Genomic DNA, 15,125 nt, shown 5'->3' on the forward strand with positions numbered 1-15,125 from the left:
TTCATGTAAACACTGATGTGAATTTACAGCCATATCTTATCACAGGCACTTTGTAAAAGTCAGGGTGAAGACAATTTACTGATATTTTTACTTTATGGCTTTATATATATGTGGTATTTGGTGATGTTCATGGATATGTAAGTACTCTGTCCTTTTGCAAAATACTTAAGTGAATCACAGCAGGTGGATTGCCTTCTTATCATTACTTAATGTCTCTCATTCTATTTCCAGAAGTCTGGGTACTCTTTTTTATTTCAAGTACTAAATGTAATTACTTATATTGGAATAAAAATTTTTAAATTATTTCATGAAAGTTTCTGTTTCATGACAGTCTTAATTGTGGTTCTGATAAAAGCATTACAGATTGAAACAAATGCTTCTTTCTTGGGAACAGTGGATAACAGTGGGTAACACTGTGGGAGAAGACACTATGATATTTTTTTAAACTTTGTGTCTGTGCACTTGCATTTTTACTTTTAAATATTTTTTACTTCTGTAGATGTGCTTCAATTCAGAGAACATGGCCATTCTTAGCAGTTTAGGGTTATTTCAGAGTGATTTGATAAATTAAAATTATAAGCAGTGGAATCACAGCCATAAAGTAAACTTTCACTGCAGGTAGAGATCAGAAAGATAATGGGGAATTTTTAGTATTAGTATTCTTAAATGTTTCTATTTTAACCTTGAATATGAGCCATTTAAAATATACTCATAGTAGTAAAATCTTTCTGAATAAATACTTTGGTAATAATTACAAATCATGTGGAAGGGGAAAGACTCAGTTATTTAAGAGATTTGATTTTGATAATAATGTATTATTACCTACATATATATATATATATATAACATGAGCTTACATAATATTTCTGACGTCATCTTCCTGCATCTTAGATTTTTAAAAAGGACTCTTGGGAAAAACTAGCTGAGGTTGGGAAGTAAAATAAAATAGATGAATTTTATATCGTATGTAACAATCCATCTTGTAAGAGGATACTAGAGAACTATTTATTATTAAGGTGCTGTTTTTATGAGAGTCAAGTACTACCTGTTGCTTCTTTGTTGAATATAGTGTGGTTTTTCATTTGTAACTTGAAATAAAATTATAAGCTTATTTTCCTAATCAGTTAACTGTTGATATCTGTATTTTTATTCATTTATTTATCACAGGGAAAAGCTATTAAAATTATTAAGGACTAGTTTTTATATACTCTACATTAAAATGTTTTATGACTAGAAGTATTGTACATCATTGAGTAGAAAAATACTGATGCCTGCTTTTGTTTTAGTTAAGCAGTGCAAATCAGATACGTGGAAATACCTTCTTAAGAGAAGTATTTAAAAAATAACACATTCTTGGAAATGGTTTAAAACTGATAACTGAAAGTTCTTAGAATTATTACTGTGTAAAATGATTTTTAGTAGAATAATTGAAAAGTATTTGGAAAGTCCTTTTTGATTTACCTAAGAATTTATACTACAGTGAGCTAAGAAAATGTTTTTTAAATGTTTATTTTACTATTGCATATATATTCTTTATTATATCAATCCAGATAAAGGAATGGCTTTATTATTTTTCAGTGTAAATTAGTTTTATATCAGAGCTTTAATCAAGCTCTGATTGATTAACACATCAATTAACAAAAAAAGTATTTTTGTTACATGGAAAAGCAAATTGGTATTAATGTTCTCTTTTTCCTACCATGTTTATGTTTAATTCATTTTCTTCCCTCGACAATAGGTATTAAAAGTGGAGAAACGTTCTTATGAAAAGCACCTTTTTAAGGCAAATGTTGACTTGCTGATAATGGTGGATAATATTTGTATTAACATTTGCCTTAATGTACCTGCTAGATAGAAGATGCACTTGTTTTTGGTATTATTTTTTCTTTTATAATACAAAAGACTTCTTTTTGAGGTAAAAGCACTGTAGGATAGTTGCTGGTTAACTTTGGGAGTATTTTCAGAAAGAGTTATGATTGCCATCAGGTAACTTGTTTTCTGCTGTGTTAAATCCTAACACTATAGATTGGTTATGTCTATACTGAGTTTTATAGTTTGGTGTTTTAAATCCTAGCCCAACTTATTTTTTAAATTTCTTGTTTTGAAAATTTTAAGAAGAAGTAAAAGAAGATTGTGACAGGATTGTTAAATTGTCAGCCACATTCCTCACGTCTTGTTCTTCCGAGCAGAGGGAAGAAATAGAAGAATTGAGGTTTCATAGATGTCTCATTGCACATATTGCAATGAACAGCTATAGAATTATATCATGAAATCAGCTATCTTCACGTGCAGTGTGATCAGGTTGTTACTATGGTAACATTTCCATTTGTGGATTTTTGTAGAGTTAAAATTTGTAGTCATCACATGGTACTACCATTGGCTTTTGATTTCACATGTAAATAAATCACTGTACTACCTGCATGCTATTAAGTAGCTCCAGTCATAGCACTTAACGACCATCCATATACTCTAGGGTGGGGAGTCAAAAATATGAAAATGAAAGAAATGCGAAATTACATTTTAAGGCTGTCCTGATTTTGCTGCTAACATTTTAAATGTTTCTTTAACGGAGTAAGAGCATTGCTAGTTAGTTACTTTCTAGGACGCCTTAATTTTATAAGTATATGATATGAAATTGGTTAGGCATGGTAGCAGTAGGAGGTAAGGAGGGCTTTAATTTATCAGCTAAATGGGTGCTAAATAACCAAAACAGAAGTAATGACCCTTCTGAGACTGAGAAGATTCATTTGAAAACAGCCCTCTTTCATTTTAACCTTATTAACTGTTTGACATTTGTTCTGTTTTCAGATATTCAGAAGTTGTCCTGCTCATTTCACTTCTGATTATAAAATCAGACTCTAATATCTTAGATTAACTTGGATTAAAATAGCCTATAATGTTCCCTTGTATCAATTACTGTATTCTAGTAAAGATTCCTACTGTTTTTGTTTTGTTTTGCTTCCTAAAGCCCCCTGCTGCTGTTGATTACACCTAGATCTGCTACTGATTGGAACTGTTAAAAGGCAAAGATAGTGTGGCTGGTTGCTGAATCATTTAATTGTAGGACTAATAAGAGATGTTCTCTCTGGGACCTAAAAGAAATAGCGACACTAGAATATTGTGTATAAAGAGGCCAAGAAATATTATTTTGCAATTTTTCTAATAATTTTTGTAGGTGTAAAATTTATTTACTTGTAAGGTAATGGAGGAATATCAGCAGCCTAGTTGGCTTCCTAAATCACATAATGGAACTCTGTTGAGGAAGAAATGGATGAGAAATTCTAGAGAAAATTTAGTGCTAACAATTTTTCCCCCCTGGGATTTGAATAGTTAGTTTTATCAAAATAAAACAAATGGGGTAACTCTATAAAAATGTTAATTCAGTAGTTGAGACATTTGATAATGAAATGGCAAGAAATTCAAAGTTAAAGTTTTCATTTGTAATTGAGGCCATATTTGTAAGTGCAATATAGAATGAAGTTGTGTAAGATAATAAGCTGCCCATGAGAACGTTATATACAAGTTTTGGAATCTAGAGCTAGGATTTCTGTGATAGTTATGGGTATTTATGAGGCATTCACAGATGAAGAACAGCTTTCAGTTTGTACCCTTACTACTTAATAAATAAGGTCATTAGTCCTGTGCTGGACTTAGAGTTATTTAAGGGGGTATAGTTACATATAGGTGTATTAAATACTTTATGGTAATGCTACTCCTGTTCATTATAAATAATTGCTTCTCTTAAAGACATTTCAGTTTTCAAGGTGCAAACTACATCAGTGGTTTTAAGTAATTTGTTTGAAGTTATGTACATCTGTTGGGAAATATTGACTGACTGTAACTTGAATTGGGAAAAAGTGAATGTTCCTTATTTATTGAAACACTTTAATGAGGAAATTTACATGAAGGGCGCTCTCAGGAAGGGGGCTGCCAGGAATGCATGCATGTGATAGGTTGGAGAGAGAGGGGAAGAGACCAGTCGGAAAAGTTTACACTGAGGACTAGGCAGCAGGAACGCTCTAATTGGAATGGTGGCAGTAGAAGTGAAGTAGAATTGACAGTGTTGGTGTCTTTTACTTTTTGTTGATGATCCATTGATCAAGCACCAAAATCTTGAGGAAAATGGCTGAAATCTTATTAATGGCTAAATGAATATGCTGTAAGTAATGAACTATTAGACTGTAAGCTCCTTGAAGGCTAATTATTCAATTTTGTGGTCTCAGCACTTGACACATTACATTGCTTATAGTAGTCATTCAACCTTTTAAAGGGAAGAAAGTAAATACAAGAGAAAGCTCCTGTCTTGATTTGCTAGGATTGTCATAGCAAAGTATCATGAACTTAGTGGCAGAAATAACAGAAATGTATTGTCTCACTCTTTTAGAGGTGAAAAGGCTGAGGTCAGGGTGTTGGCAAGTTGAGTTCTTTCTGCAGGCTGCAGAGGAAGGATCGCATTAGGCCCCTGTCTTTGGCTTGTAGATGGCTGTCTTCTCCCTGCGTCTTCAAATCATCTTCCCTCTGGGTGTCTAAATGACTGCTTGTGTTACCCCTTATAAATAAGAAAACAGTCACAGTGTGTGAGGGCCCACCTTCATGATATCACTTCCACTTCATTTCTTCCTTAAGGCTCTGTCTCCAAATAAGGTCATACTCTGAGGTACTGGGGGTTAGGATTTAAACTTAAGAATATTGGGGCATCATAATTCAACCAGTGATAAGTCTCTTTGAAGTTGATATGGTTGATAGGTCACTGGCTGATGACATATACAATCTGTTGAAAAGTACAGATGGTCATTGTACAGTTAATGTCTTAATGGGATGCCCAGCTAGATGTCCCTTCCTAATTAATACCATGTAACATAAGTTTCACCTCAGTTTTACTGTTTTTCAGTTTATATCTGCTGTTTGACAGCTAACCATTGTACTGGTTTCCATCTAGTGGCAGAAGGAGGAGATGGGAAGCTGTACAAAGTACAATAGAACTAACTTCCTTGTCTTCTCTTCCACTTTATTTTACCTTGTTTAGAATAATTTAAAGCATTATCTACCCCTATTACTCAGACTTCTTAAATTTTAGGAAAATAAGCATTATCTAAGTATTATGGGTAATAATGAAATTACATTTATAATGTTATAGTAAGTGGGTTTTTATGTACAATTTATGAACAGGTAATCATTTATCTAGAGCATATGTTCTCCAAGTGTGGTCTCTGGATCAGCAATGCAGCCTTACCTGGGGACTCTTTAAAAAAAAGCAAATTCTTAGGCTCTGTTCCAGACCTGTGGCTCAGAAATTCTAAGGGTGGAGTCCAAAATCTGTATTTTAATAAGATCTTCAAGTGATTCTGTATATACCAGCATTTAAGAACCACTTATATATTGTGTGAATATAAGTACACTGTACAGTACCTAATTTTATTGTTTTCAGTAATTATAGAAGCTTAGAGTTGTATGTATTTTTCTTTCTAGTATTCTTTTGGTTATATTATCTGCTACTGAGACTTTGATTAGGAATGATACCCAAAGTTATTACATTATTTTTATGGGAAACCATTAATTTTTATTGTTGGTTTATTGTGTATCTTTCTAGAAATGTTTTATGCATGTAAACACAAAGAGATAAAGCTCTTTCTCTCTTTCTCTGCATATATATATTCTCTCTATCTCTCTCTGTGTAAGCATACATGTATATATATGTTTGTATATATTCTTCTTCACTCTTTTTTCTGCCTCTACAGGTGGTAACATAGGACCTTGCTATTTTCAGTTATCATTGTAACTTAGACTTTCTGTATTAATGTGTTATTCTTTTGTCTTTTTCTTCTTTCCTCTTTTTAAATAGCTGTTTGGTAATACCATTGTATGCCTATACAATATAACTCATTTAACAAGTGCCCAGTTGATGGACATTTAGGTTTGTTTCAACTGTTTATTATTTTAAAAATTCTGTGAGAAATATTCTTGTGAGTGGAGTACAGAATTTTTTTTAGAAGATTCACACTAAAAATTCACATGCATATATAAAAGTTATATCTATATTATTTCATATGTGCAGATATATTTGTAGTATAATTTCCTAAGAATGTAATTACAAGGTTAAAGAGTATATCATAATTTTGATAGCTATTTCCAAATCATCCTCCAAGATTACACCAGTTTATACCCCCTTTAGTAGATACAAATTACTCTTTCAAAATGTGTTTATTTGACGGTACACCAGAATTATATACTAGTTTTATATTTTTGAAGAAAACATCTATGTTAAGCTAAAAAGAAACAACAAAACTTAAAGTAGTATCTTGAACAAACTATATAAAGATTACTTCAGAGTTTCTTACATTAAGTTATAATATATTTTAGAAACTTCTTGATACATAAATTGAAGATAGGATTGAAGATTGTCTCCACTAATCTGAAGTAAATCTACATTTAGTGATTCATTAAAAAGTAATTTTTACATATCTGGAAAAAACATGTCTTTGAAATAGTTTTGGTTTACTGTCAGTGAGTACTTGGACAATCTTTAAATGTGGGGATTATTTGAGATACTACATATGTAGTTGTTTAAAAATTTATGATTTTTTTTTGTAACCGCCATAATGTTTTTAATTAAAACTCTTTTTAGGTTTTTCATTTACGCAGTATCATTGGTTTATATTGTGTTAATCATTTCAAAATTTAAAATGAAGCAGTAGTGAGACATAGAACATTGGTTTTTTTGTGTGTTTTTAAAAACATTCTATACTCCACCCACCCTCCCCTTCCCCCTTTTTAACACTCTCTTAACTTAAAACTACTAAACAGATTTTTATTTTAATCTTTGGAACAAAAAATGTTCTCTTGGGCTGATACCAGTGCTTTCCATGCCAAGTTACAGACCGGAATCTATTTTTATAGGCCAAGATACAAACCTCTGAAAACCAGAGTTTATAATGGAAACATTGACAGGTCCTTAACTATCACAGCACACATGGCATTGCTGAAATCAGAAGGTACAAGGCACAAGATTTCACATGCTGGGTGAGCATTGAATTTTTCAGTAATTGTATTGTCAAATGCCTTTCAGCTTGGTTTAATAAACATCACGTGCATATGGAGCTGTGTTAGGGGCCATGAGAGCACATTGTCTGGGCCTGATTCCTGCCCTCTGAATGCTTGTACTGAAGCACACAGATGCTGAAAAGCACTGGGGTAAACCCTTTGGGAGATGGCTTAGAGAAGGGATTTGATGGGAAATAGGTGAACTTTCCTATCTGTAGATTTCATTTGTGGTACAGCCCTGAAAATCCTGTCTGTTTTCGAATGTAGGTCATCACACTTGTGTTCCAGGTATTACTACAAAGTAGGTGAAACTAATCAATGACATCTACATTTTAATAGTATCACAGAACAAAGTTTAAACTTTATATTTTTACATAATCAGGGAAGTTTGATATTTAGTAGTTAGATGAATTGAGAGCTTACCATTTTACTTTCTCTTTGAGGGATCCTATCTAGGTTAAAAAGGAAAGAAAAAAAAAAAAAGGAATAGCATTAAAAGACCACATATGATAACTCAGCTTTATTTAATTAAAGAAACATCATTAAAACAACCATCCTGGGTCCTTTGAATCACCATACAGTGTTTCAGTCATATTTTAGTTTAAATGGGACAAGTCCTCCTACCATTAGTTAATGATTGCCATCAGTTAACACTAATGAATGGCCCTGCAATGTTTTAAATACTTTAAAGGGAAACAGGAACGCAGAACATATCAGATACCTTTATGGAAAAACAGTTAAAATGGTTTAAGGTGCATATTTAATTTGAAGGTTCATGGCAGGTGGGATTCTTGCATTTGTAACACCAACATTGTCTACTCTCTTACTGTCTTGTCTTTATCTTGTTAAATTCTGGAGAGAAGTGGAGGTGTTATGTCAGATATGCTATCTCAGAGGCATTGTGAAGTGTTAGAGAAAACCAGTATCTTGTGGGAAGATAATGAAGTGATAGTTTGTTGCTACAGATTTTCCAAGTACTGCCAGAAGGAATAGGTAAAAGAAGATGTTAATTTGAACTGAATCAGATTTTCTGTTCTAGTTTAAATTTGCCTTATCCATTGACCTATATCCATATACGTTTAATAAGATTGAAATAGGAGACATGCTTGACATCCCAAGAGGCATCTTTTTATGTTTCAGACTGGTTTTCTACTAATAAAGAGAATATGGGTATTTTTTTTTAGTAGTTTAAGATTTTTGAATCTGCGATTCATTTTCTTCCCCTAATGTGTTAGAAATAATGCTTTTATATCTTGAAGGATGGAAAATTTCTAAATGTAAGTTATTTAATTTGTTCAGTTGTACTAGTTCTGGAATTAGGGGGTCATTTGACATTTCTTTAGGGAGGAATTTATGTACACTAATTCTCCTGTCTACTTCTCTTTGCCATTGCTGTAGAAAACCTCACCACACATTTCAGGAACTATGGTTGTTGTTGATCTTGGCTACTTAGGTAAGAGGTGATATCACCTTATATTTTAAGAAGTATCATTTTATCTCACTATGAGATAAAATGGAAGAGTGTGTGATATATCTAGATCTGTAGACAGACACTGAGTTTCTAGATTTACAGATTTGTCTGCTTTATAAATTGTTCGAGAAACAAAAGTACAGTGATGGAAGCATATACTACATAAAACCAAAATCCAGAAGACTTGTTAGAGCTGACTAAACTTACATTCTGTTGTAATTCACATCCATAGCTGAGAGGGCTGATAACTACTAAAGGCCTGTGGACATACCAGACAACTCACAAAATCTATTCTATACTGATTGTATTAATAAATTTATCTGATGCTGTCTTACCACTAGCAGTTTCTAACTGTAACAGTTTTGAGGAAGGTCCATATTTTTAATCAGTGAAAAAAGAGACTTAGATTTTGTTTTGGCTTTGTGCCTCACAAAGCAGAGATTGTGTGAGTTGGGCCAATGTTTTCTTTTCCCAGCTCATTCACACGTTCATCATCCCCTACCATTGTCTCTTATTAGGACTTGATATACAGACACTGGGCTAGGAGCTCATGACCTTCAGTAGTCAGTAGCTGTCATTTACCCAGAAACAGCTGAAGACATTGAATTCATACAAAATAAAATCAAATTACATTTAGTGTTATATTTTCTTACATGGCTCTCTAATTTGATTGGTTGATTTTGATTGATTGTAGGTATTTCATTTCTCCAAAAATACTGGAAGCGTCCCGAGGACATCTAGCGTCTGTCTAGATGCCCTTTTGTGTTGACTTGGTTTTCCATCCTTTGCTATACTTTTTCTATACTGCTCCTTTTTGCTTTATCTTCCTCCTTCTAGTGTACCATAGTCTTAATATTACTTCTAGTACTGATCTTTTATTCTTAACTTTCTGAGGAAAGCCTCTTTTCTGAAGAAGGTCTTGAGTGGATGACCCAGGTGGTCAAGTGTTTTTCCTCACTTGAGACATGTAATGTGGTCTCTATCATACCATCTCACACTCCTATGCCCAACCCCTCCCATGCTTTTCCATGTCATTCAAAATATAAACCAGAGTCTTTTCATGGCCTAAAAGGACATAAAGAGCCTGTCCCCTGCTGCCCCCACCTCCATTTCTCTCCATTCACACCCCCTTTTTCTTTGTCCCTCCAAAACTCCTACCTATTTCCCATTTTAGGGTCTCTGCAATTCCTGTTCCCAGCAAGCTCTGCCCCCAGATAATCTGGTGGCTTGTTCCCTCACTTTATTCAAATGCCACTACCTTTTCAGGGCCTCTCAAGACTACACGTTGACAAATAAGCTCCCAGTTCTCAAATAAGCTCTCCATCATGCCCCACCATTCTCTGTCCCCTTATCCTCTTTACATTTCTTCATAATATATACCACTACTTGACATGTAAATTTGGTTTTTTTTTACGCTTAGTTTATTGTTTGCCTTCCCCTAGAATGTAAATTTTCTGAAGACAGAGACTTGGACTGTCTTGATCACTTCTAAATGACTGGTTGCTGGCAAACGGGAGGATTCAACACATATTTTCTAAGTTGAATGTATGTTACACTTGTGCAGTCCCTGCTTTCTCCAATTTCTGCTTCCTTCTTTCCTTTCTCAATAAACAAATTGAGAAAATATTATGTGAAATCTAATTGCAGTGTATAAGGTAGAGGACAAATCTTAGGGGATATTTGAAGGTTTTGTGTTTTTGAACTATAAGTACCCTTCTGTCTTTGCTCTCATTCTAATAACCTAATTGTGTAAACTTCACCATCAGAGCAGTGTGATGGTGATAGTAATAAAAATAATACCTAGTATTATTGAGTGCTTACTATGTATGTGCCCAGTATTTTTATGAGTTCTTAGGTTTGTTTGTTTAATCTTCACAAAACCTGTGAAATAGATATTTCTCATTTTACTTTGAGGAAACTGAGAGACAAAGTTTATCCAGCTTACCTAAGGTCAGAGAGTTAATAAAGGCATTTCCTCAATTTGAGCCTAGAAAATGTGACTCTATCACTGGTGTCAACAAAAGTAGATTATGGAAATTTCCTTTTGCAGGAATAGTAAAGCACGGTAGTTGAAAGAAGTGTGATGCTAGTGCATTATCCGAGAGGGTGCTTTTCTTCCTTCGGCTGTTCTTGCCTTTTGAATCCCTTGGAAGACAGAAAACCTGTTTTGTTCACTTTTTCCTTATTAGAAGTAGAAATACGGGATTGAATTTTATATGATCTAGTTTCTGAATTTGCTCATATAACTGGCAGAATGAAATAGAGTTAGGGAACATTTCCGAGAGAAAGGAGCCACTGAGATAACTTTGGGAAGTGATTAGTGGGATCGGGTCTGATAGATACTTGGTCAATAATATTTACTGTTATTTGCCAGATCATGAGAATAGAAGAGTGGTTGTTTTGTTTTGTTTTGTTTTAAAGAAGTATTTTAGAGAGAGAGGAATGGACATGATAGGTTTTCTTGACCGAGACTAGTTGCTCGAATAAATAGAGATGGGAGAACATTGGGTGTCTTTAAAGAATGAAAGGGTATGAAGGAAAAGATTAGAAAGATAGATGTGGGTAGATCATGAAAGGTTTTGAGAACCTGTAGATGTATTTATATGTAAGCAGGCATTATGGAATCATGATTATCCCTTGATGTCTCAGAGTTAGAACTCTTCTAATACATCTCCTTTGCTATGGGAATCTGTCCTGCATTACATGGTATATATAGTTTTCTATATTCTGCCTCCTGTCAGATTCTGTGTTAAGATAGCAAGGATGTTGTCTTTCCTCGTTCTTTATTCCCTGGAGTTCCTTTCTTAGAACTAATATACATAGTGGGAAGCCAGTAGGGATGTCTTAAAATGAATTTTTAAAGAGGTCGACATTCATTTTCCAGCCATTTAGTTGTGCCATTGGGCTGAAATCCTTAACCTGCTAGTTTCAGTAGCCACATATATAATATAGGGATGATAATGATGCCTTTCTGATAAGATGCTGAGGAGATTGAATGGGATAATAGCATAAAGCACAGTGTCTGGCTGGCATTTACTAAGCATTCAGTAAAATATTAGTAATTATCAGTACTGCACACCTCTGAGCAAAGAGAATGCATAGAACAAATTATCATAATCATTCTTTATTTCTGTTTTCTTCAGGAACATAACCTATTGTTCATTGTACTATATTTACAAAGGAAATTTGGTTTTCTTTAAATCATTCTTTTCTGAATGCATGCTGCAACATTATTTGCCATATGGGGACCATTTAAAGTATACATGAATGATCATTTAATTTATACTATACTTCCGATTTTTAATACTGTATTAAAATTACTGTGTTATCCATGATTTATTTTTTTAAATCCTATACATTATTAAGCAAAAGACCACATACTTGAAAATTGGGCAAAAGACATGAACAGGCAGCACTTAGAAAAGGAGACCCAAATGGCTAGTAAGTAGATATGAATGTTTAATTTTATGGGTCAACTTGAATGGGTCACAGAGGGTTCCTAGATATTTGGTCAGACATTATAGTAGGTGGTTTTGTGAGGGTGTTTTGGATGAAATTAATATTTAAATGGGCAGAAGTAGATTGGCCCTCTTAATGTGGGTGGGCCTCATCTAATCGGTTGAATGCCTGAATAGAACAAAAGGCTGACCTTACCCCTAGCCAAAAGAATTAGACAGCAGACTGACTTGGACTTAATCTACAGCCTCTCCTTCTGATGGCCTTCAGGCCATATCATTGGCTTCTCCTATCTGATGGCCTTTGAAATAGAGCATTGGCTCTTCCTGGATCTCCAGCCTGCCTTCCCATTAACTTTGCAGATTGAATTTGCCAGGTCTGTAATTATGCGAACCAGTTCCTTATAAAAAACAAAACAAAACTCTGTCTTTCTCTTTCTGCTACTTTTTCTTCTATTCTTCTCTCTTACTGCTACTTTTTCTTCTATTGGTTTGTTTCTTTGGAGAATTCTGAATAATAGAACAGATGAAAGGATTTTTAATCAAGAAATAGTCAGGGAGGGGCACCTGGGTGGCTCAGTTGTTAAGCAACTGCCTTTGGCTCAGGTCATGATCCCAGAGTCCTGGGATTGAGCCCCACATTGGGCTCCCTGCTCAGCAGGAAGCCAGCTTCTCCCTCTCCCACTCCCCTTGCTTATATTCCCTCTCTTGCTGTCTCTCTCTCTCTGTCAAATAAATAAATAAAATCTTAAAAAAAATTAGTAGTCAGGGAGATGCTAATTAAAACCACAATGAGATACCACTTTATACCACTCAGATTGCGGGGCGGGGGGAAAGAGGCTCATGATACTAAGAGCTAGCAGGGATGTAGAGAAATAGAAACTGTTCCATACCAACACATAAAGTGGTATATGGTACTTTGGGTAGTAGTTTGGCAATATTTTGTTGAAGATAGGGAAACAATTTGATCTAGCAGTTTTACTTCTAGGTTAAAATTACTAAATTCATCAAAATAAGATTGCATTAGATGTTAAGGTATGATATCTTAAAATTTAGTTTTGTGTTAATATGATTCTCTTGAAAATTCTTTCATGGTCCACTTTTATATTTGGTTGCTTATTTAACTATAGATACACATATGTGGCTTGCCTATGGGCTCACAACTACTGTTTTGCACAGACATCCACAGGATACTCAAATAATTTTTGAAATGAGATGGCTTAAAGAAGTATATCAAGAATTTCAGTCACTATGTCAATTCTGGTAGTAACTGAAAAATACAGATTACTTTTCATATATTTTGGGTGTTAACACTCTTCCGTCAGTAAATAGTTAGAATGATTTTGTAGAGAATAATCCTGGTGTTCCAGGAGAGTGTGTGACATATAAAAATAATTCATATCATACTAGGAGGCAAAATACTAGTTTCTCAAATATGACAAAGAGAAAAGGTCATACCAATGTATTTGTATAATTATGTAAGTTTACTGCTTTGACCACTTTTAGTCACTTATCATACTTAAATAACAAGTGGACTTTTAAAAATACTTAGTAAAAACTAGAATTTCATACTACTTGGACAAAGTCTTCCTACGATACTAAAAATAACTAGCTATCTTAATCTTTTACTTGATTTTTCTAGGATTTAAAATCCTAGATATTTAAAATATTACGTATTTATGGTTTTTAAAGTTAAAAGTTTTTTTTTTTTTTTTGGGCTAAGGAAGATTTTGTAAAAATGTACTTAAGTGAAAGTGATTATATTTGGACTTTGGGGGAAATTCTTACTGGTTTCAAAAGCCTCTTTAGGAAAAAATTATTTTATGATAGTGTCACTTGAAGTGCTTGATCCTGTTTGGTTCCATTAGAAATTAAGATAAAATTTCCAGGCCCTAAACAGTTTTCAGAGCTTTACATCTCTATTTATTTAACTGAATATATAAATAGCACCTTGTGTTGTTGTTGTTGTTGTTGTTTTTAAAGATTGTATTTATTTATTTGACAGAGATCACAAGTAGGCAGAGAGGCAGACAGAGAGAGAGGAAACAGGCTCCCTGCCGAGCTGAGAGCCTGATGTGGGACTAGATCCCAGGAGCCTGAGATCATGACCTAAGCCAAAGGCAGAGGCTTAACCCACTGAGCCATCCAGGCGCCCCTAAATAGCACCTTGTGATTCCAAGTGACTGTGTCATTGTTTTGTAAATGGGTAAAGGGTAGCATGAGTTTGTAATCTACCTTTAAAGTGTTTGCTGAGGTTTAGGCATACATTATCAAAATTTTAGAAATCATACAGTGTTTTCATTTATATCAGTGTGGTGAGAAGTCTTTATATCTAATTTAATGTACTAATCTTTTAAACACTTATTGTGATATTCACTGAAATTTTCGAGTGAGCGTGCTACTTTCTTCTTGCTAAAGTATATACACAGGAAGAAGTATGTATCACTTTTGTAGTAAAAGACTCTGGCAGTTGGAATAGGGTTTGTGTAGTCTTTCTGTTGTCCCTGTGTACATCCACATTACTATTTGTATTCTTACTGTTTTGTTAATTGCACTTTTTCATCAACCCTTTCAGGTCTTCACTTGTTCTACATGGCATTTACGGAGTTTTTCTGGTTTTTCAGTATGCATTGATGGCTTGAAAAATTCTTCAGTAGTAGCCATAGAATCCTTATGCTTTGTGTCATCAGGATATCATGTGAACAGTGTATCATCTTCTGTTTTTTATACCTAATCCTTTTTTCTTTATCTTTGATTTTAGTAGTGCTTGAAACTTACTCTCTTGTAAGTGAAATGTAGGCAGTTATGGTCTCATAAGGCCCATAATATTTACCCTTTTAAGCTATACATATATATCTTTTTTTTTTTTTTTTTTTAACATGGACATCTAAGTGGTTTTGGTGTTAGAAAACATACAGAGAAAAGTTATCCGTACACAAGTCTCTTAGGTAAAGATGGGACTATTACAGTCAATGTGGCTAGCAAAGACTCAGAGAATCTCTCAAGTCCTATCACTTTCCAGTGAAGCTCAAATTCATTATTTTACAGTAAGTTACTATTTTAAGTGACTGTCATTTTCTGTTATCAATTATAGAAAAATCTATATATATGTCTTCAAGTTGGAGAGTTGCAGCTTTTCTTGTCTCTATAAATAATGA

General features: G+C 33.9%; 1 protein-coding gene across 8 annotated transcripts in view; it reads left to right on the forward strand.

Moving 5' to 3' along the window:
* TBC1D5 (TBC1 domain family member 5) overlaps nucleotides 1–15,125 on the forward strand; it is a 564,199-nt gene that overhangs the window by 178,140 nt on the left and 370,934 nt on the right. For 3 of the 8 annotated variants that reach the window (XM_059162522.1, XM_059162530.1, XM_059162523.1), the window contains one exon: nucleotides 6,898–7,020. The exons of the other annotated variants lie outside the window; for them this stretch is intronic. In XM_059162522.1, the coding sequence (XP_059018505.1) occupies nucleotides 7,014–7,020 (7 nt within the window). In that variant the 5' untranslated portion in view covers nucleotides 6,898–7,013. The remainder of the gene's footprint in view (nucleotides 1–6,897; nucleotides 7,021–15,125) is intronic. 8 annotated transcript variants of the gene reach the window in all.

This window comes from Mustela lutreola, chromosome 2 (assembly GCF_030435805.1).
Source record: "Mustela lutreola isolate mMusLut2 chromosome 2, mMusLut2.pri, whole genome shotgun sequence".
NCBI lineage: Eukaryota > Metazoa > Chordata > Mammalia > Carnivora > Mustelidae > Mustela > Mustela lutreola.